The sequence below is a fragment of the Pseudonaja textilis genome, chromosome Z, assembly GCF_049901715.1.
Source record: "Pseudonaja textilis isolate UNSWEBS1 chromosome Z, rPseTex1.2, whole genome shotgun sequence".
Taxonomy (NCBI): domain Eukaryota; kingdom Metazoa; phylum Chordata; class Lepidosauria; order Squamata; family Elapidae; genus Pseudonaja; species Pseudonaja textilis.
In genome coordinates, this window is record NC_142008.1 from 15,820,517 (window position 1) to 15,843,218 (window position 22,702).

At 34.2% G+C, this 22,702-nt stretch overlaps 1 protein-coding gene across 22 annotated transcripts in view; it reads left to right on the forward strand.

Annotated features, from left to right (window-relative positions):
• Positions 1 to 22,702, forward strand: part of PARD3 (par-3 family cell polarity regulator) — a 612,541-nt gene that overhangs the window by 342,633 nt on the left and 247,206 nt on the right. For all 22 annotated transcript variants that reach the window (XM_087915556.1, XM_026710113.2, XM_087915560.1 and 19 more), the window contains 2 exons: positions 9,839 to 9,978; positions 14,350 to 14,478. In XM_087915556.1, the coding sequence (XP_087771682.1) occupies positions 9,839 to 9,978; positions 14,350 to 14,478 (269 nt within the window). The remainder of the gene's footprint in view (positions 1 to 9,838; positions 9,979 to 14,349; positions 14,479 to 22,702) is intronic.

The window sequence follows — 22,702 nt, forward strand, 5'->3', positions numbered from 1 at the left end:
ACACGCCAGATTTGAAGAAATCACAGTGCTGATGACCACAGCGCTGATGGATATTGTTCTAATAGCTGATAGATACATGTAACCGTCTTTTGTGACATATATGATCTGATATATATATTAATGCTTATATCTACCATATATTATGATACCAACAAAGATGTTTTTTCTGGTACTTGCTTTCTGAATTAGATGAGCGGAATCATGGAAAAATGTTTTCAAACTAAATGTCCTATCCTGAGATGTTTAGGCAGTACTTGCCTTTGTAACTTTTTAGATCCATCCAGTTACACTTTTTTAAAATTACATTTTCACAAAGTTTTTGTTATAATAGCATTCATGGTCAATTCTGATTCCAGTCAATTTAATGTTACTAAACTTTAATTCACACAATCTATACAGAACTTAACTCACACAGTCTATATATAATCAATGACATGTAACCTTTAAATTAAAGAGCTATTATGCCAATTTATTTATTCCATTTAGCTCTGCTTGAATATTCCCCAATGCAAGTCTCTTCAAATTCTGTGGGTGGTACTGCAATTGAAAGAACGGCTCATTCATCAATTTGTTCATTCTTTCATTCAATTGAAACAAACAGAACTCTAAAAAGCTATGATATTTATGTAGTTATTTATCAAGAACATCCAAATTATATTAAACATCTTTACAATCCCCAAGGCATGCCACAACTTTTGAGCGCTCCTAATGTTTGAAAATTAAAAGTTGCAAAAATTGACATGCCTTAGAAATGTAACAAAAATATATTAAAAAGTTGATGTTTATGTAGTTACTTACCAAGCACAACTTAATTATAGTAAAGTAACTAAAACATATTTACAATCACCAAGGTGTGTCACAACTTTTGAGCACCCCTAATATTGAGCAAACCTGAATGCTTCTGGGCAGTTGCAACTATTTTAAACAAAATCCATAGAACATACAGCCTATGGGATGCTTGCAACCTACCAAACAGCTTTGTGTCACCCACTTTTTTTTTTTGAAGTCAATACATTCACCAGCATTGAACTGAAATCTATCTTGCTGATTGTCTCCAATGCCTCCAGCTGTTGCTGCTTCGTAGCCATTAAACAGTTGATTGGTGTCCCAGATATTTCTTTGTGGCCGACAGGGATTTTTCCTTGATCAATATGGCCATTTCTCTTCTGTATGTTGTGCAGGCTTGATTTAGAACATAGATGCAGTGTTGCATATTATATACAACATAGCAATCAGAATGTGCGATGCAAGTAAATACTTTCACTCTTTATAGCAGCTGGTCATCCTCCAACAGAGCTAAAGTTCACTCTGGGTAGAAATATTCCCTGTGCCATAATTCCCATTTGATTGTACAGAAAAATCTGTGGTATCACAAATGAAAAATACCCTTGCTTAAAATAGCCCCAAGTGAACAGTTAATCATCTTTCTTTTTAATAAAGGATATCATAACATGACAGAAGCCTAACATGCTATTTAACCTAATAGCAGTTACTTTACCATCAGTAGATTAAAATTTCCTTGTTTCTGTATATATGTATTTTTATGTGGGGGGGGAAGGGGGGGAGAGGAGGAGAGGTCATTTTCTTGAAATTCTTTCCATATTTAACCATTCAATTTTGAATTGTGATATAAATGGAGAAGACTAAGAGAAGTATACTTCATAAACTGTGTAAGAGTCCTCGTTAAAACTTTACTTTTGCAAGCTATAAAAGCTGTATTGTCTATAATGACAGAATGGAATACTCTCACAGTAATTGTGCTTACTTCCATTATAAATTCTTAATATTTATTGCCATTTTGGCATTTTCAAATAACCTGATCTTTCATAGGAATTAGTTATTTAATAAAGTTAGAAGAGAAGGTCAGTAATATGCTTCTATCAATGAAGAATGTTTGTTGGCTTTTTCTAAATGAAAATTGATATCTATTTATCTTTTGTTAAAGGTCGGGGCTTGAACGTCTAACATACAGATTTAGCAGTTATTTGGTGATGTTCTAATATGACTGTGATTCTTCCAGTTCTGCCAATCTTTGTAGCTCATATAATCTAAGGTCAATTCTTGAAGACACTTTTACGAGTGCAACTCTTTCCTTATATATTAGAGTGTTGAACCCATACATCTTAAAACATCATACATGAAGTGGATTGAGACTGATGTTAAAATGGGTCTGTGTCAATCATTTTGAGTGGCATTGTGAACACTGAATGTAATATAAAGCACAGTATGAAAGAGAGAAAGATGTGGGGAATGGAGAAACATGGTGGACAATGCAAATAGAAGCAAAAAGCCACATTTGGTTCTTCAAAATTGCTAAACTTTTTGGAAATGTATTTATATATTGTTTATTTCATTGTTTACATTTATTATAATCACTCACTCCAGCAGATTCACCACTTGTGTCCCTCACTAATCAGATGTCTGATTTTTGCATATTTAAAACTTTGTGTAGTGTACCAGAGAACTTTTGAGAATTAGTTTCAGATCTAAGTCCCATAAAGGATTATCTGTGTTACTCTTATCCCTTTTCCCATCAAGCACGTGGCATTTTTAAAACTGCAGGGCTGGGCTTAGTTGTAAAATTAAATAGCTATAATGTTGTAGTATTTAAGCAGGGTCAAAATAGTCCACCTTTCCAGTCAAAGGACCATTTCTGATTGCATTGCTAGGGGACATGTCATTTGATAGGCAGTGTACAGAATGGCTCATATTCTCCCAACTATTTCAGCAAATACTTGTATAATTATTTTGATTGCACATGCAGCTGCAGAACTTTCATTTTCAAATGACCAGTTCAAGTTTCTAACTGGTCATTTTCAGACACAATTATTGTGATTGCCTCCATGCAATTCCAGAATGTAGATCACCAATATAAAAGGATTTGAAAAGCACAGCATCTTAGTTGCAAAGGGTGTAATTAAACAAAACATTTACTTTGCCTTGATTCATGTGATATTACAAAACTTCCCTGAATAATGGTTTGCATATAATGGACTTCTAATGAAACATAGTAAACAATGTCATTTGTGTTTGATGAACAATTCACAAAAATCAGAGTGGGATTGCACCTTATTGGGAAAAACAGCAAGGAACAAGTAGGCCTGTAATCAGCTTGCCATCATTGGTCTATTTTAGTGTGGCATTCCTATACTTTTTCTTTTCTTTTTTCTTCAAAGCATTTATTTCACAGTTGAAAAACTACAATCTTGTGTATGATAACAGACAAATTACATCCTTAATTTTTCTATACAGTCCTTATTATAACAGAAAACATAATTTGAATGCTCAAAACCTTTAAATACAGACAGTAGAGATCTCCAAAGTTGTTGCAAATCATAATTTTAAAAAGTACAGGAAGGGGAAAATATAAATATATGTTTGAAGAGCATTGATATATTTAATTCCTATGATAAGTCAATAATAACATAAAATAAAATTTAGTTTTAATGTCTTAATTCAATCCACTACTTTGTGAAAGGCAGTCTTGAGACTGTCACTCAAAGGTTACTGCGTTTCATGAACAAGGATATACATAGCAACATTAAAATTCTGAAAACAGAAAAGGATCCGGTGGTCTATTGACTCTATCCTTTGAATTGTTTGATTGCTTTTGTTTTGTTTTTAATTAGTTATTATTTTTAATTTTTTAATGTTATTTTATGTTAAAAAAAAATCACATAAACATATGCTTATCCGAAACATGTTTAAACTCAGTTACTGATGATTGAGTAATAGGTTCCAAGCTTCCACTACTCTTTCTATTAAGTAATACTTTCTAACATTACTTTTGAAATACTTGTGGGTCTGTCAGTTTGAAGAATGCCCCTGGATTCTTGATTTTTGCTTAAAGTTGAAAATACTGTCTTCTAGAACCTTATTCACATTCTTAATGAATTTAAAGGTTTCAATCATTGTGATCCTTTTCTTTTCTCTTCTCCAAGCTGTCCATATTCAGTTCCTCCAGTTCCTCTCCTGACATCTTTTGTCCCTCAGACTTAAACACCATTTTTGTTGCCTGTTACCAGGGGTGGGATTCAAATTTTTTAACAACCGGTTCTGTGGGTGTGGCTTAGTGACTTGGTGACTTGGGCACACATCTCCTTGCCTGGGCTCCTGTGACTGTGGGGATGCTGCAACAGTCATAAGTGTGAAAAATGGTCATAAATCACTTTTTTCAATGCCATTGTAACTTTGAATGGTCACTCCACCCAAGCAAAGTACCAGCAAAAGAGGGAAAAGAACCTCCAGAGAAGTTCCTGAGACAGGAAGTCTAGTCTTGCCAAGAATCTAATAAGGGTTAACGGAGAGGCAGTTTCTGTAAGCAACACCAGAATGTTTCCTTCCTGCTTTCCTTACAGGATTAGGCCAGTAACAACTTCTAACAACCAGTTCTCTGAACTGCTTAGAATGTTAACAACTAGTTCTAGCGAATAGGTGCGAACTGGTAGAATCCCACCCCTGCTTGTCACCCAACACTGTATATACGAACACTACAAACTAACAGTTAGAAACATGTGCCATAATGGTTCATCTTACTTATACACACAAACACAAAAAAAAGTATTTGTGCTGCCTAGGGCCCCATTAGAAATTGAGTTGTTTCCTTGCATTCTGTTATTTTGCTTAAGCAGTATTACAAAATTTGGTCTTAGAATATTATTTTCTCCAAAAAATAAAATAAAAGATAATGTTCTCAATTGCTGTTTTACAGTGAGTAAATTACATTATTATTATAGTAAAGATGATAGATGGTTCTCATTTAATATGCTAACTTTACCAACTCAGTCATTAAATGAAGTGGTTGCTGAGTGAAAATATAACTATACTTATTTCAGCTTTCCTTTGCTTTACACATGTGTACAAGGTGGTAATTAGAGGAATTGGTTGCAAAGTTACATTTTCATTACCATTACAACTACAAAAGGTCACTAAACAAGGGAGTCACTAAATGAGGATTACCTATATTACTATTTTAAGCCAACTGGATTGTAAAAGTGGTGTTCATTGTGAAAACTCATCCTAATACCAATTGTGTTTCCCATTTCTAAATCTAGTATTGCTTTTTTAAAACTTAATTTTATACTTTTTATAACAATAATAAAAGAGAATGCAAACACTTGTAGAAAAAAGTAGAAAAAAACAATAAAAGGTGTATAGAAGAAAAAAAAGTAAAAGAGTAAGAAAAAATAAATATTTGAAGAAGTGACTTCCAATCTTCTTCAAAAGTATAAAAAACTCTAATTCATAATCTCCTATAATATTACATGCAATTATCTTAATTTTCCATAACCCATCCCTTATCCATACACATTCATCATTTAACATTTTACTCTTAGGATTGGGAAATAGTCCATAAAGGGACCCAAATTTATACAAATATTTCTCATTTTAACCTTAATGACATAAAACAACTTTGTACTCCTTCATTTTTTCATACTGAGCTAGGGTAGCACAGTGGTTAGAATGCAGTACTGCTACCTCTGCTGACTAACTGCAATTTGGCAGTTCGAATCTCACCAGGCTCAATGTGTACTCAGCCTTCCATCCTTTCAAACTCAGTAAAATGAGATTGTTTGGGGCAATATGTTGACTCTGTAAACCGCTTAGAGAGGGCTGTAAAGGACTGTGAAGTGGTATATAAGTGCTATTGCTATTTTGTTTCTAATAATTTTAGTATTAAATTCATTTAGATGCTCTTATAGGATTTGATCTTCAATTTTTCTTTTTTCCATATGGAAAAAAGTCTTTAACCAACTTCTTTTTTAAGTTCAGTTAAAAGTTCCTTTAGAAATCAGTCTTTTGTTTTTTCATTTGTATTTCCACTTTAATTGTTTTCTCAGTCTTTTAATCCCCCCTTTCTTTTTTAAATTTTCAAGCATTTCTGCAAATTCTTCTGTGTCCATGTTTGATACAATAGGACTGGTCATAATGGAATGTCCTACTCATTCTGGCATAACTTCTTTCATTAGTCAATTTTGCAAATAAATAGATTATTGTGGGATGCAGCGACTATGTTCATACATATTACTTTTGCTCAAATATGAATGTTACTCATGAATATTAAACAATATTAATCATCCTTTGTGTATTCTTCCATATCTTGTCTTATTCCAACAATAATTTTTATAATTCATTATTATTGTAATCTAATGTGAGTGAGCTTTTGCATACAAACCAATTTTAAAATACTTTAAACAAGCAAATAAATATTATAAATAAATAGAATTAGAATTAAACAAAATAATCACTTGTATTTTTCTCTATCCAAAGGCAGATATTTTCCCAGAGAATTATCCATTGCTAAGTACAAATGGAATGTTCAGTTTGGTTTTAAATGCTTAGTTCTTTCAATTCTGAACATACCTTTTTAAAGACTTAACTCATTAATAAATAGATATATTTTGAGAGTTTTCATTCTGAGAGTGCCTCAATACATGTGTGTTTATTAATCAAATCTTTAAAGTGGGGAACCTAATTAAAATTCCACTACTTTGATCCAGAAGTATTTCTGTCCATAGCAAACCATAATGTTTGATTTAGATACCAAGAGGAAAAATGCGATAAATGGAAGATATTAAGCAATCAATTCATGATTTAGGTGAAACCTCTGGGAGATCTCAGCACACAAAGTAAGAATAAAATTAATTAAACCCAAAGCTGCAAAGAATATTCATTGCGGAGAAGTGTCGCTTTTTACTGTTCATAAGCACTTAAGTCAAAAGAGGAAAACTTTGGAGGGACCTCAGCTGGTTCCACATTGGAGATTAAGGGAGATATGGGGTAATAGTCTCTTAATGACTGTATGCTGTACAAGATTCCTTTCTGCATAAACCCAAGTGGAAAGAGAAAATAAAGGGAACTTTTTAAATGAACAATCTGTTTTTCAAACTGTCTGCTGGGCATGAGGACAGCAACAGCAGTTAAACACTAGACATATGTACATATATCCCTTCTCACCCTATGGGTGTTATGTGTCTTCCTAGTCTTGGATCCTGTACCAGAGATCTCTTTGGGAGTTTGAGGGCTCTGTGCAATATTTCTGTTGTTTTTAACACTGCACTCTTCTGGGCAGAGAACTCCAATGTACTTCCTAGTATCTGTTGGAGCTAAACTCTGGAGCATAGTAATCACAGCAGTAAATTGGTCCAACCAGCAATGGGATCACTTTGCTCTTTGCTTTCAAGCATCCTCTATAGGTCTGCCTTTAAGCCCTAGTACTCCTCTAGGTTCTTACCCTCTTTTTCCCCCTGATGTTGATATCACTCGGTACTGCTACCATTATCACCACTACTGTCTTCTAGTCCTTGTCTACTACACAGTGCCTGGTTAATTAGCCACTACTTGCCTGGAAGTTCTACAGGATCTTAACCCTGTTTTTCTCCACAACATTCTGTGGAATCTCCCATCTGGATTTGGAAGGGTCTAGGCCAGGGGTGTCAAACTGGCGGGCCACAGGTCAGATGTACCACGTGAAAGCACGCCCACCCCAGTTCTGCAGAGGGGCTGCAACTCCCCTTCTGCCTGGTCCACCAGGATGTGCAAAGCTTCTGTGGCCTTGTAAGTCCTGCTCTGTTTCTGTTACTTCTCCCTCCTTCTTCCTGGCCAGTGAAGCTAGTGAACTTGATGCTTCTACTCTTCAGAAACATGCAATAATTAACTTTCTTTGCAGAAAGCCAGCATACAAAGCTAAAGGAAGGAAGCTTAGATTCTGGAGATTTGAGTTACCTTTCTCCATGCATAGATGGGACGGGAAGGCTGGGATGGGAGAGAGAAAGGGAGTTCAGTTTTTCAGGATCCAAATTTCATTTCTCCAGGAGTTATTTTCCATGCTCCCTTTGGCATGGAACTCTTTTTCTCTGTTTGTTTAACAAACACAACTGAAAGAGCCAGGATTGCAGTTACTGAGTGAAGTGATCATGTGGGCATCTCAGTAAACAACTGCAATGACTCATGACCAAAATTCTGGACCCAGTTGTAATCATAAATCTCGGACTGTCTGTATGCTTTTCCTGCTATACTCTGTGTTGGAAGAAATATCCTTCTGGGTTCAGTTCCAAATGGATTCCTTGAAGTTGCTTGGAAAGAAGGTTTAATGGTGGACAGGACCACAGGCCTTGGAGTTCCTGGGCGAAAAGGGAAGAGTTGCTGAGAGTCCCTTGGTTTTATATCCTCTCTGAGCTTTGAACTTCCTGGGGCACAGGAAGAGTATCATGATTGGATGCTGTCAGGGGTCATAGCTAGCTTGTAGGTTGTATGTGTGCTGAGTTTGGTTGAATCCTGCTGGGTGATGTAATCTTTCCAGGTGCCATGTGGTGAGATGGGTCATCTTATCATGTCCTGAGGGCCATGTCTTAATTCCATCCACCCTGGAGCTGAAGCGGGGGTGGGGGTGGGGAGGGAGCTGCAGGAAGCTGCTTTAAAGATATTTTTCTCCTTTCTCATTCAGGGAAATACAATATTCTGCCTTTTTAATATTTCCTAAAATATTTCATTCTTCTAGGAGAGGGGTGGGTGCTAACTTTCTACATATGTCAGTAGGATTGGACTGAAATTTCTCTGCATAGTTTGCACCTTGGTAGACCCCAGCTTCTAAGATCTTTTCTTTGGCTGTTAATGTGCCTCCCTGCTATGTTTTGTTTTAAATCCAGCCCTTTGGAGATACTGATATGTGCATGCATGCACACACACAAAACATTTGGAAATATCATATAGTACAGCCTTGCTTCTTGCTCTGATTAGACAGCTTCTGGTTTCTCTGTATGCTCTATATGTATGTTCTTTTGAGATACTGAGCAGGATTCAAGACATAATTTAAATCTTGTTTTTCAAAATTAAATCAGGCTATAACTAGACTTCCAGTGGGCTTGTGTAGGCAAAACTGGGAGCAGAATTTTCTGATGTTTTTCATAAGTCACTCTTCTTGCATAGGCCAAAAAAGAACAGTCGTTGACAAGTAGCCAATCCTACACTTCTCCAGGTAAACGAATATGAGTTTAGCCATTGAAACTCATTATGCTTGCATGACTCTGTAAAGCCCTATTTTTGGGACAGTGGAGGAAGCTGGATTAAACAATCTGGAATGTGAAAGCAGGACAATCTTTAATCAAACAGGATATACACAAACTTATAGCTACCTTAAGATTTTATGCTATTATCTGCTTTATAATGATGACACATCAAAGCATGGAACTAAAATGGCAATTTATAAAATTCTGCATAGAATGTGTCCCGCTATTCTCAGTAGGCTAATTATTATACAGAGCTCATAATTTAAATCCATTTCCATCTGGTTTTAGGTCTTCATACAGAATTGAAACAGCTTTTATTATCTTGGTTAATTATCTTTACTGGGAGATTGCTACTGTATTGATTCTCCTGGATTTCTTCCCAGTCTTTGAGATCATGGACCAGGAAATATTACTGGAACGACTCCATATAGCGGTGCTTAGAAGTTTGTGAACCTTTTTAAATTTTTAATATTTTTCATAGATAGGATCTAAAATATTATCTATTCCCTCACCCAAGTACTAAAGCTAGATCAACAGAGACCATTTAAACAAGGAATATTATATAATATAATATTATATTATATTTGTTTATTTACAGTATTGAAAAAAGCAAAAATATATTAAGCAGTGTTGATAAAACTGTCTGATATGGTTATCAGAGTTATATGCACATTCTGTGATACTGAAGGACCATATCAGGCTGTATTTATTCAGTATGATGAGCTATAGAAAGAAAATATGGATGCTTAGGTAGCTTTATGTAAATCCAAAATTTCTGATAATGCAGAGGCACAGAATAAGCTGACAATACTTTTAAATAATTTCTATAGGTACTGAAGGCCTAGGATTTAGCATCACTTCAAGAGATGTTCCTATTGGTGGCTCAGCTCCAATTTATGTGAAAAATATCCTTCCAAGAGGCGCAGCTATTCAAGATGGAAGATTAAAGGCTGGAGACCGACTCATTGAGGTGATGAAATGTCACAATGCTATCGGGAATTTTATAAGTCCTTTTGGCAAGCATCTTACTTTTATATGAGTTATACAGCAATCCAATTAATTTCCCCCTCATCTCCTGTGGCAGTTTTCTAGAGCATTGTCTGTTCATATTTTCAGAATAGCTAGTTAATAAACAGGAATAACTTAGCTTGCTTTATTTGGGATAAGATACAAGACTTTGCATCTCAGTTTAATTCTTATAGAAAATTATTTATAAAATCTGGAGATGTTGAATACCTTTTTAAAAAAGAATTTGCTTCATTATATTTTTTACCTTTTTTTAAAGAATCTGCTTCATTATAATGTTTTTGGGGGGCAATCATTCTTAGTAGCATAGAACAACAGGAATTTGCCTGGTGTTAGTATTTGTATAGTATTTGATAAGCATTTTTTGTAATGACACAAATTATATGTCTTTCAGCCGGGATCAAACTCTCTAAGCTGTAGTTTTGAGCAGATATCTTGAAGAGATGGAATGATTTGACCTTTACAGTTCATTGGAAGCAAAGTCATAGATTAGCATAACAAGGGACAAATAATAAATGTTGGTGAATTTGAAGAACAAATTTTAGATATAAAGTATTATCTATATGTGGTCAGTAGTAATTTTTTTAAAAAATGAATAGAGGTAATAATCATAGTCTGTCAAAATAGAAATGCAGACAGTTCTTGATAAATTTAACAAAGTTGTATGGGGCGAATCTAATACTGTAATATTATTGTCATGTTTATAATATAACATTGCTATAAAATATGGCAACCACTTTCAAAACAGGAGGGTACTAATTTAATGGATTTATTTCTTTTTTAACAGTAGGCACACAGGAAGACATAGAAGACAAAAAGGGGAAATATAATAATGTTTAGTCCAGTTCTTTATGTAATAGATGCCATTTCAAATAGTATGGATCATTTTAGAGAACTGTATCTTAAAATATTAAGAGATCAAAAGATGTCTGTAGCAAATTCTTCCCAGGAATAAATTGTATCTCGCATTGGTTCATCAGTACTACTTATGGTTAAACATTTAAGTATATCTGGTTTTAAAAAATTGAAACTAGACATTCCAATTATTCTATGCCTTTGCATTTATAGTTATAGTGTAATAGGAAGAATTCTGCATTAGAATGAAGCAAAGTCCATATACCTTCTCTATGTCAAAATAATTTTATGGTTTAATTCCTTTATTCACTTTTGAAAAAAATACTTCCTCCAAAAGCAGTACATATTTTAAAATAAAATAAAATCTTTATGAAGCACTGTTAAAATTATCTAATAGAAAGTTTGTATATCATTTCAGATTTGTATCTGATATGAAACAGAAATATAACCAGGCATTAGTCAGGCAAACTCCCTAGAGAAGGTATTTCTCATATTATCATAACTCACATACATTAATGTTGAAAGTATTAATGTACAAGTAGATTTATGGGGAAGCAGTTCATAGTTTAAAGGTTTTAAAGTTCCTCATAAGTTTGTATTGTTTTCAAAAATAGATTTTGATCCACTTATTTTAGTAACTAGCTTGTCCCTTAATTAACTGATTGATTTATATGCCAACTCATTTTGTAAAACACAACTCTGAGCTGTTCATAAGGCCTTTAAAAAACAATTAAGAATGACAAACAAATCAGGTGCCTTATCCACCATCTTGAATCAATAAATCCATACAATCCTAATATCCCAGTATTTAGGAATAAATACTTAACTGCAAAATTATTCTTAACAGTTTTCCATAAAGATAAAAGGTTTGGAGCAGGGGGCTGCTGTATCCTGGTGAGAGGATGTTTCACAGAAAAGAAGCTACTATGAAAATGATTTTAAATTAATGATCTTTGTATAATTCTTCCTATCAGGGTCTCCTAACTAGTGAAAAATGTGGCATACTTAGAATCCTGAGAGCTAAAAGGGTTAAAGTATATCCATTTAAATTGTGCCCTTATTGCTGTTCTAAGTACTACATATTCATTGCCTATGAAATCAGTCCCCCTACACTGGAACTAACTAAATCTTTCAAGCTTTGCATGATCCTCTTCAGGGAAACAAGAAACAGAAAGATTTGCATGTGGAAGTTTTTGGAGATTCTGTTTATGATTTTTCTTTCCAAGTGAAAGTATACTACAGTTTACAAAGGCATCTGGATTGGGCATGCTGGCTTTGCAATACTGCAAACATTTTACAATGATTGATAAAGAGCCAGCTTCCAGTTTATAATGAAACCCAATAGCTTTTTTTGCTCATGCATTTAATTTCACTGAAATTTATTTAAGTACGGTTTAAGTTCTTAGGTAATTTAGCAGTATTGCAACATATTAGTGCATTATTTATGCTAATGGAATTCCTTGGTCCAAGATAGAAGATGATGGTATGTTAGCATTGTCCCAATTTCTATAGGAAGGTTTGTATATAGCAGTAACTATCATAATTGATTTAATGCATTTTCTTTTCTCCGGAGCTTAACTCTTACTTGCTTACCTCAATATGACTTGGATTTGTGGATGACATTAAATTGTGGGGGATAATTGCTAACACATTGGAAGATAAACTCAAGATTCAGAAAGAGCTTGACAGACTTGAACGTTAGGTCCTATTCAACAAGATGCATTTCAGTGGTGAGCAAAGTGATGTCCTGCAGATTCAGGATAGGCAGTATCTGGCTCAACAGTTGTGTCCTGTCATCTGGCTATCCTAGTGGACCATGGCTTAAATATGAGTTAGCAGTGTGTTGCAGTTGTTAGAAAAGCCAGTGCAATCCTAGGATGCATCAACAGAGGGATAGCATCGAGATCATGAGAAATGATAGTACCACTCAGTACTGCATTACTGAGGCACATTTGGATACTGCATCCAATTCTGGGCATGATATTAAAAAGATGTTGAAGCCCTAGAAAGTGTGCAGAAAAGAGCAACAAAGATAATAAAGAGTTTGGAGGCTAAATCATATGAAGAAAGTCTAAGGGTATTAGACATATTTAGCCTAATAAAGAGAAGGCTTAAGGGAAACCTGATAGGAGTCTTCCAATACCCGAAGGGCTATCACAGGAAGAATGGGTTGATTTATCCTCCAAAGCTCCTGAGGGAAGGACAAGAAGTAATGGGAGTAAACTTGTCAGAGCAAGATCCAATTTGGAAATAAGGAGAAATTTACTGAGAGTGAGAATGATTAATCAATGAAACAGGCTGCCTGCTAGAATTTGTCCAAGATGATATAGGACTTCTGACATATCTTAGAATTTTTGTTTTTGTTTTGGATTATTTCATAACAACAGTTATTCAAACTTTCATGTTTTGCAATCTTAATGATTGTCTATTTCTTTATTTTGTCTGTTGACAATACTTGATAGCCTAGATTTATTTATTTTTGTTTAATGTCAAGAGTTGGCTTCAATCTAGACCCTTCAAATTTGTGTTTACTATGGGCTATAGTCTCACCGTGTTTCTATAGTAAAATTTCCTTTGCGTCGTCGTAGATTCTATTTTATTGCTAGCATATGTTCTTGAAAATAAAGATTTATTGGAAAAATATTGTGATTTAAAAAGTCATTATTTCTGATGCTGGAAAAAGTAATGTCCTAATCATGAAGGCCTAAACATTTTTCCCCCAATTTTTGTTGTAACAGGTGCTAAGAAAGTTATAATGTTGGTGTGGCTTCTTTCCCCCATTTAGCCTCCTTTCCAATTATCTGAATCCTTCTTTGCCTGTTCAGAAAACTGATAACTCTACTTGTGGACTATGGACCATGACACACTGTTGATTAATCATAATTTATTTAACCATGACTTTTCTGTACACTAGCCTTGGCTGGATCTGCATACATTAAGCCAAAACCAAATATTATTTTTTGGTGTAATTGGGGAACTTGGTCCTAATTTTGGTTTCTTCAAGGACTAGAGACATCTAGCAACTTTTAGTGATTTATTTATCTCTGTGATAGGTAAATAGCTAATAATCCTGTTACATAAAGAAAAGAAAATCAGCTCAAGGAGTAAACATAGATTGTGCTAGAAAGATCGGAAGAGAAAAAGAGCAATTACCTTTTTAATTAGCAGGTTTTTTTGTAGTTGAATGCTGAGGAGTCATAACCAAGGTAATAATGAAATCTATGGTTTGCTGACTCAGCAATGGAGTTTGAGTGAGTAATTGATTTGAGATTTTTTAACTTAAATAAAAATATTTTGAATTGGACTTATACACAATTAAGGCATGTTCAAGATTTCAGCATTAAACAATGATAAAGCATACTTGCTCTGTTGAAAGGTAACCTTCAGTACTAATTGATCTATCTTAACATCATTCTTTGCTATAGCTACTTTAAGATTTCCCCTCCCCCTTTTCTTTTAGGTAAATGGAGTGGATTTAACAGGAAAAACCCAAGAAGAAGTTGTTTCTCTCCTGAGGAGCACCAAGATGGGTGGATCGGTTAGTCTTCTAATTTTTCGTCAAGAGGAAGCATTCCACCCTAGAGAATTGGTTCGTATTTTATTTTTTTTCATTTAATTTTAAAGTGATTATGGCTATTTTTAAAAATGAATACTAGAAAATAATCTGACAACCTGCTGTTGCAGATGTGTGGGTAGAAATGAAACATACAGAATCCGTTCTATTATGTTTCCCATGGACGCTATTTCTGAATTGGTTTTCCATATTAATATGTGAACCAATATTTTCAAATCATGGGTGACAGGAAATGCAAATTATAAAGTGTTCATGGCCCTTGCTTTTATGCCTACAGACAATGGGATTGTTCTGTCTTTTGTACTTGCTTCTCTGTTGGACATTTTTGTTTGTCATACTGAATGAGCTTGCCTTTTTTTTTTATTGCTCTGAGAGCGTTAAAATTAATCCAGAATGATGTGTAAGAATGCTGTGGTTTGGAAAAGAGGAACTTGTGCAGGGACAAAAATGTTCTTTTTATTAAAATAATGATCCCCATGTGGTAAAGACTCCCCATAGTTCTTAATTTAGCAAAATGTTTCAGATAATGCTTTTTGTATAATAAAACATTTCTATTTAGGCTACTGTTCCACAAATTAGACATAAATGCTTCCTCAATAAATGTGCAAGAAAACTTTTTTGTATTCGGATAAAAGCACATATTAAATATGTGGTCTACTTTATTGTAGATACATTAAGCAGTCTCATTCTAAAATTTATATTAACTTACCAGGAACTCAAGTTTGTCAATATCAAGCAAAACATTTTCCCAGATTTCTCTGTAATACAAAATGAAAACTTGCTGCATTAATCTCTTCTTATTGCTTTAAATTCTGTAACATCCGCAGTATAAATTCTAGGAATTCTGGGAAAGGTAACTTTTCATAGTAGCTGTTACTCATTTGAAGGATTTAGATGTTTAGGAAATTCAGTTTCTTGGGATTTTTGATGTGATGCTCTGTTGTTGTAGTGCTCAAAGCATTAGGAAAGGAGAAATTAGTAAATCCTTGTCTTAAATTTTGAAGAACTGCAGCCAACATTTTTAGTGTTAAAAATACTATGGTAAAAGGACCAAACTGTGAGTAGAAAACAACTACCTAGGTTTCTGAATAGATGTGTTGGTCATACTCTTTGAGCTTCTTCTAAATAATAAAACCTGGTACACAGAATATCTTCTGTTTTAGCTTGCCCTGTAAGTGGTCTATGCTATCCTGTACTAAAAAGAAGATTATTCTTAGGTAAAAGGAAAAAAGGTTTCCTTTTGATAAAATGGGAATGTTTTCATTATTTGTATTGATATTTGAGGAGTGAGCTATTGAAACTAGTATCGGCTCAAAGAGAAATAGCAATTAAGTACTCAAGATAATGGATAAGTATTATATATGAGTCACAAATTAGAAACAGGCACCTTAACAAATTGAATGAATTAATGAATGAATAAATACAATATAATGTAATACCCACTGTCAAGGATAGTATAAGTGTATTGCTACATAAAATACTGTATCTACTACCAATGGATATTCCTAGATGGAGGAATTCATTCCAGATGTGGTGCTAGCGACTAATCTGGCTGGCTTCATAAAAGGTCTGGACCAATTTATGGAAGTCATGGGGATCCACACATATTAGTCTTGGTGGAAATGTAGAAATCTTTGAAGATTATCTGCAAAGAAACTAGTAGATTTCCTTGTGCAGTTGCTTGGCTATTGCAAAAACATCCTGTTGGATTAGATGGGTCAGAGTTCTAATCCAACAGGACTCGTGTTCTTATGTTTTTATTCAAGAATTTATTATGTTCTTTAGGAGATCAGTACATTGAAAAAAGTAAGTTTGATTACAAATTGCAGCAAACCTTCCATGTCTAAGTAATTAAAGCCATTTCTCTAATGGAAAGAGCATTTTCTTTCTTTTTTTAAAGGGATAGCATCTAGTAGGTATTTCATGATTTTATGAAAAGTACACACATAAATAAATTGGAGAATAATTTGCAGATGGAATTTAAAATTGAGGGTTTTCAGATTGATGTCAGTAGAGTGTGTATACAAGTGTACAATATTATGTATAGTTTTGAAGACAGATTACTTAATTTGTAATACAATTATACCCATAAATACTTGGTTAACCTGACTGACAAACCAGATAGGCAGATTTTAATTTTCCAGATTTAACATAAAAAGATATAATTAATATAAGAGGAAACAATTGTAAGCTTAGCTTAGAAGAATTCTTATCTTTCAAGAACAATACTGAAAACAATTGTTTCTATTGATAAAATAATTCATTATCCAAATTATTTTGTCATTCAGATAAAACATAATATGGACATTAATATCAAATACAATAAATATCTGTAATATTTGTTTCAACTCAAGTATTGAAGTCAATGAAAATATCAATTTCTTTTGAAATAAATCTGTTTCTTTTTGCAATAATTTTCATATAGAATCAGATCAATCAGCCTGATTAAATAGCTCATCTATATCAAAAACCTTGAAAGAAACCTTGTCAGTTTCAGACTAATTAGTTCTAAAATGTAAGATCTGTGTTCAGATAAGCATTTGAGATTAAATATAGCCAAGAATTATGCACACATGCACACCACAAACTCTTTAGCGTATACTTATATAATAATAATAATTACAAATTAGAGGAAGTAGATGTATATTAAACATTTCAAATTTTTATGTTTTGTTTGTATGTTTGTTGTAAAAAATAAAAACTTTATTAAAAAAAAACATTTCAAATTTAGAACATGTTGAAGTTGAAGAACACTATTCTGAATCTAGAACAATTTCTTAAACCCAAATTAGGGCTCTTTGTCCATACTGAATGTGTTTCAAGCTGGAAACAAATGTTTGAAGCTTGGAATGGGTGCTTTCACATTTCTAGAATGAGATAGTCCTGTTCTAATCCTGAAGCAGTTGTTTTGAGCTGAAGTCATTTTGAATGTAAAACATTTTTTAAAAAAATACACTTTTAATTTAACAAACTCCAGTTATATTCAAGATTAAGCAGAAAAGCAAAGCTTGTTTCAAACACAAGGCCTGTAATGATCTGAGAGTCATTTTACTCCTTTGTTCCCATAACCTTATGGACCTTCTAGAAATTTGAGATGCTGAACCAATTAAGTTTGGGTTTGGTTTGTGTTCAGAAATAATACTAAGAAAATTTTCTGTGCTGAGAATGCATATAATTTCTGTCTTGATGGGATTTTTCATGTTTTTCCCATTATCCCTATATATAAAATTAGGCTACTGTCCCAAGAGAGTGACTGGATACAGTTTTCATTTCTTTTTAATGTTTTATTATAAAAGAATCTGCAGCAAAGAAAAAATGAAGGTAGAATGGGTCATATGTAACTCTACTACCAGTAGTAAAGGAGCTGCATTGGCTTTCAGGTATAATTTAAAACACTAGTTGCCCTATATAACTCTCGCCTGGATATCTTTGAATCTGCCTTCTCTAGATTTCCAGAAACTGTCTGGAAAAGTCTCAAAGACAATGCTCCTAGGGTTCTCTCCACTTTGGGAATGCCATCTAGAGGGATCCTTTGTTCAAAGCTTCTTAATTATAGCCTTTTTTCTATATAATCAGACGTTGGCAATCATGTTGGCAGTCCTATTTTATCAAATAACTGCTCTATGGAATTTTATTTTGAGTCTGTATAGTTCAGCTTACTTGGTAATATTGACAGAATAGGCAAAAGATGTGATTATTTAGGTTCTAGTCTTATCAGAATTGATGGACGGAATGTGAGGATATGCTTTGAAGATATTAAAGTATTAATTAAGAATAGCCACAGATCCAAGACCAAAGATTTACTTTCTGCAGTTGATTTAAGTTTTCTTCGCTGTACTCATTTTGCCAGTCTGCAACATCACTGATTTGGTCTCCAGCGGCCAGTATTTTGGAGGACACCATGTGTAACAGAGGATGGGTTAATATTCACAATGGAAAGAGTACTATATGATGTGCTGCTAGCTGATAATGATGTTGATGGTGAATAAGTACTTCTTGACCTTGTTTCTTGTAATTGTCAGCATCCAAGGTTTTGAAAGGCTATTTCCCCTTGATTGTAAGCAGAAATTAATTAATTAAAGTTCTCATTTCATAATATGAGAACTTTTGTCGCACTGAAGCTTGACTGAGAGGAGCTTCAAAGTACATAATATTATAAATGTATAATATTATAAATGAATGTACAATATAAAATAGAAGCATATTGGTTCAGTGGTTAAAGCACTAAGCGAGAAACTGAGTTGTAGTCCTATCAGGCCCAATACTAAGAATGATACCTTGTGACTCTCCAAGCTGAATTCTTTATTGTTTTCATACCTATAGACAATATTTTGCAGGACTGCATCTACCTTGTATTTTGCAAATTATTATGGAGATGCTATCTTCACTAAAATTTTCTCAGATATAATATCCAGATTGAGTTGCCTCTGGAAAGTAACCCCTTCCTCCTGGGAATTCACCTCCTTACAACAATCCATCACATGTCCTGCTTTAACATTAATGACTGGATGACTGAGTGTCATTCAGTTGAATGACATTAGGTCAGTCATTTTCTACTAGTCCTAAGAAGAAGGCAAAAGGCTGAAAAAAAATTCAATTGGCCTATTCAAGTGGTCTCCAGGAACCCAGACTGAGTTGGAGGGAGTGAGGGAGAGATAGGTAGTTAAAAAGAGTATTCTTTCCATGCTGTTAATTTTGGAATCCAATGAATACACATATAAACATACATGCATTATATGTGTCACATTTCCTGAATGTCCTTTACTTAGAACCATTGGCTATTAAGACTGTGTCATTTATAGCATACAAATATGAAGTTAACTATTATGGGATGGTGAGCTGCTAAAAAGTATGTCAGGAACACAGCAAAGGAAAGGATAAGATTGAGGGGTGGGGGAAAGGGATAGTTTGGTTTTAACAGAGATGTGAGAATTCCTTCAGAACTTGAAAAAGTTTCTTGAATGAGAAGGAAAATGTATTCAAGGAAAAAAAAACCCAGAAAGACCAATTGCATTTTGGAAAAGCATAATTGAAACAGTTGCATCTTTTGCAAGGCACATACTTTCACTTTAGTCTGTAGCAATTTCTAAAGCTGCCTCAAAACGATGTCTTACCATTTCTGATGTGTCTAATGCACGAACTTTGCACATGAGGTCTCTGTCTGAATTCTTTTGTTGCTTGATCAAAAATGTGGGATATGGGGATCATAATGCTTCACTATATTGAAAAGTAAGCATTAATGGTTTCCAATTTTTATATTCTAAATGAAGAATAGAATGAAGACACCTCTTTTTGTAGATTGTGCCAGTGACGTAAATAATTTCCCTAGTTTCCCTTGTTTTAGTACATATTATGTTGTTTTTCAATATGTACTTCTTGTAAGCAGATTATATCAAATTTTAATTTTTCTAATTTGTGAAATACTTTCCTTCTTTTAGTAGCCAAATTAAGTCCATTTATGTTAATCTTAATTAATTTTCTTTCATCCATGTTAAGCTTTATAAGAGGGTTTTATTGCTCTAGTAGATCTCAATTCTCATTGTTCTCTGGGTTCACCGCCTACTGCATCTTCTTCTTCTTTTTCAATTACTGCTATACACTCCTCTTGGAACTCAATTAGTGACTTCCTTTCTTTCTTCTTCCTCCTTTTCTCTAAAGTATTCTAAGTAGAATAGCTTAGCTTTTCAAATGTGTCAATTCTGTGTCTTTGTTCCTGCCAAGTGAACAAGAGGCCTTCTGGCATCAGCCATCTGTAGTTTACTCCTCTTTTAAGTAACTCTTTAGTCAAGAATAAATATTCTCTTCTCATCTGTCTTACTCTTCTTGTTATCTGTTTCAGCACCACAATTCCTTTATCTTTATATTTTAGTTTTTTCTCTCTCGCCACCTGGAGTATCTGTGTCTTAATAATCTTCTTAGTAAATCTAATGTGAACTTCTCTCAGTAATCTATTCCTTGTTGCATATCTTGTGTAGACACTAAACACTTTGTCCATCCCATCCATCATCTTTTCTTTGGTTATTTCCAGTGCTTCTTCCAATATTTCTGCCATTATTTCAGCAAGGTTTTCACCTTTTCCTTCTTCTATATTTTGAAATCTTAGAAAAAATTCTGATTTGTCTATTTCCCATCCTAATGGTTCACATCTGCCCTTCTCGACATCGATCAAACGAATATCAATATCTCCAATTTTCTTCTCTTTGTATATCTTCTTCTTCAATTTTTTTGAATCTGTCTTCATATTTCATCATCATCCGTTGAATATTTTCCACTTTTTCATCTGTTTTTTTCAATTTTTTGCTCAATTTTCTGAGTTCCTTGCATAATCATCTGTAATGTCACTTCTTTCTCTTTTATTTTACTGTCGCAAGATTGTCTGTATAGATCGTTGTCCTCCAGATGGGGAGGGAGTTGGTATCGAAGAAGCTGGGGCTGTTGTCTTTCTACTCATCTTGTAATTCTTATCTGTAAAGAAAGAGAGAGAAAAAAGAGGAAAAAAGAGGAAAAAACCTAAGGCAAACAATTGCCACTCCAAAGGAAAAAAGGAAAAAGAAAATCTTCAGGCACTGGTATACCTTAATCCAATTAGTTGCAATGGCAGATGTAAAAAGGAAAAAAGAAAAATATTCTATATGTTCCTCTTAATAAACAAAAAGAAAACCAAAATAAAAAGTTTACTTTCTAGTTCCTGGTTTAAAAAGTTAAAATCCAATTAAAGGGAAAAAAAAGAGCCCACTAGTTGGGGGGTGGGGGGGTAGAAAGGGAGGCAAAATGTAAAAAGCAATTCTAATATAACAGAGGCCTCTGCCGCCAAATATCCAAGGCTCTTTGGTAAATTAGCTCAGAAATTGTCAAGGTCACTTCAATCTTCTTTCTTTCAACTTCAACTCCAGACTCCAGCTATCTGTACAAATGGGCACCTGAATAAACAAACTGCCATGCTCATCTCTATCTTTTCCAATACAAAGCTCAGAGTCCTTGACTGTAACACAAGCTTGTGAGAGAGAAAAAGAAACAATGTATCCAAGCCTCTGGGTGGCAGTGCTACTTATTTTCCTTCACTTTCATTTCCCCCTCCTCAATCTACAACCAGGAATTTTTTAAAAAGTAAAGTCTCCCCCCACCCCCTTTTAAAGGAGAAAAATAAATCTTAAGTCAAGCAGAAGAATCTTAGTCAAAAAGGGATTTTCAAAAGGGTTGTTAAAAGGGGGAGAAAGAAATACAAACAAAAGATTAAAAAGTACCAGTCCAGCTTAAACAGCTTTGCCAAATTCAAAGTTGCAATAAAAAGGGAAAAAAGAAAAAAAACGTTCACTTTGACAATTAATCATGCCACTTAAATTCTTTTCTCTTCATTTTTACTCCACTTTAATTTTTTCAGGGTGTTCTGTCCAAGAAATAATAAGTAAATGTTCATCTCACCAAACTGACACACTTTCTTTCCAATCTCTTCCGTTCTGGAGCTGTCCAGCTTCAGAAGCTTGGAAGTCTGCCTCTCTGCCGCTGGCAAAAAGAGCTTTTCCTGGATCAACCAGGAACTTTGCGATGTCCCTGGGATCAATAGGATGTGCCCTCCACAATCACCATCTCTAGGGAAGGGTTTAGGTCCGGTGGGACTGTCCTGCAATGCAGATATCAGTGGCGATCTTGGAGCTTCAAGATCGCATGCTGTACTGCTGGGATGCCAGCTCCGCCCCTTCAGGCTTAGATTAATGTTGAGGTTGAAAGATGTCTTGCAGTTTCCCCTCAGGTTTTTTCCCCTAGTAAAAAAGGCATCCATTTTTTAAATCTTATTCTTAGGGTGGTTTTGAATTTCTTTTGATGGATTTATTTTGAGCTAACTTCAATGCTGGAAATAACAGAAAATATCACTCTTGGTATTCCTTTATTTTTTGTATCTTTACCATATCTAAAGTTCTCCCAGATCCCATGCTTACCAGTCTGAAAAAGCAATATTGCACAAAAAGAAGGATTTTTATTGGGAACAAATGGAAGGCAGAGGGGTTGTGGACTATTGGAAACATGATTACTTAATGAAAAAATGGACATTATTTAGCCATTTTGTAGTTCAAAAAATTCATGACCACCATAGAATCACATGAGATCTGCTTGGAAAAAATGCACAGGCCTCAATGTGAGGATAAGCGCTGTGAAATTTCATCTAATTTCTTCCTTTATCTCACTGCAAGTTGATGTACTTCTTTCTGCACTCATAAACATTATCAGCTTTATTCCAAGT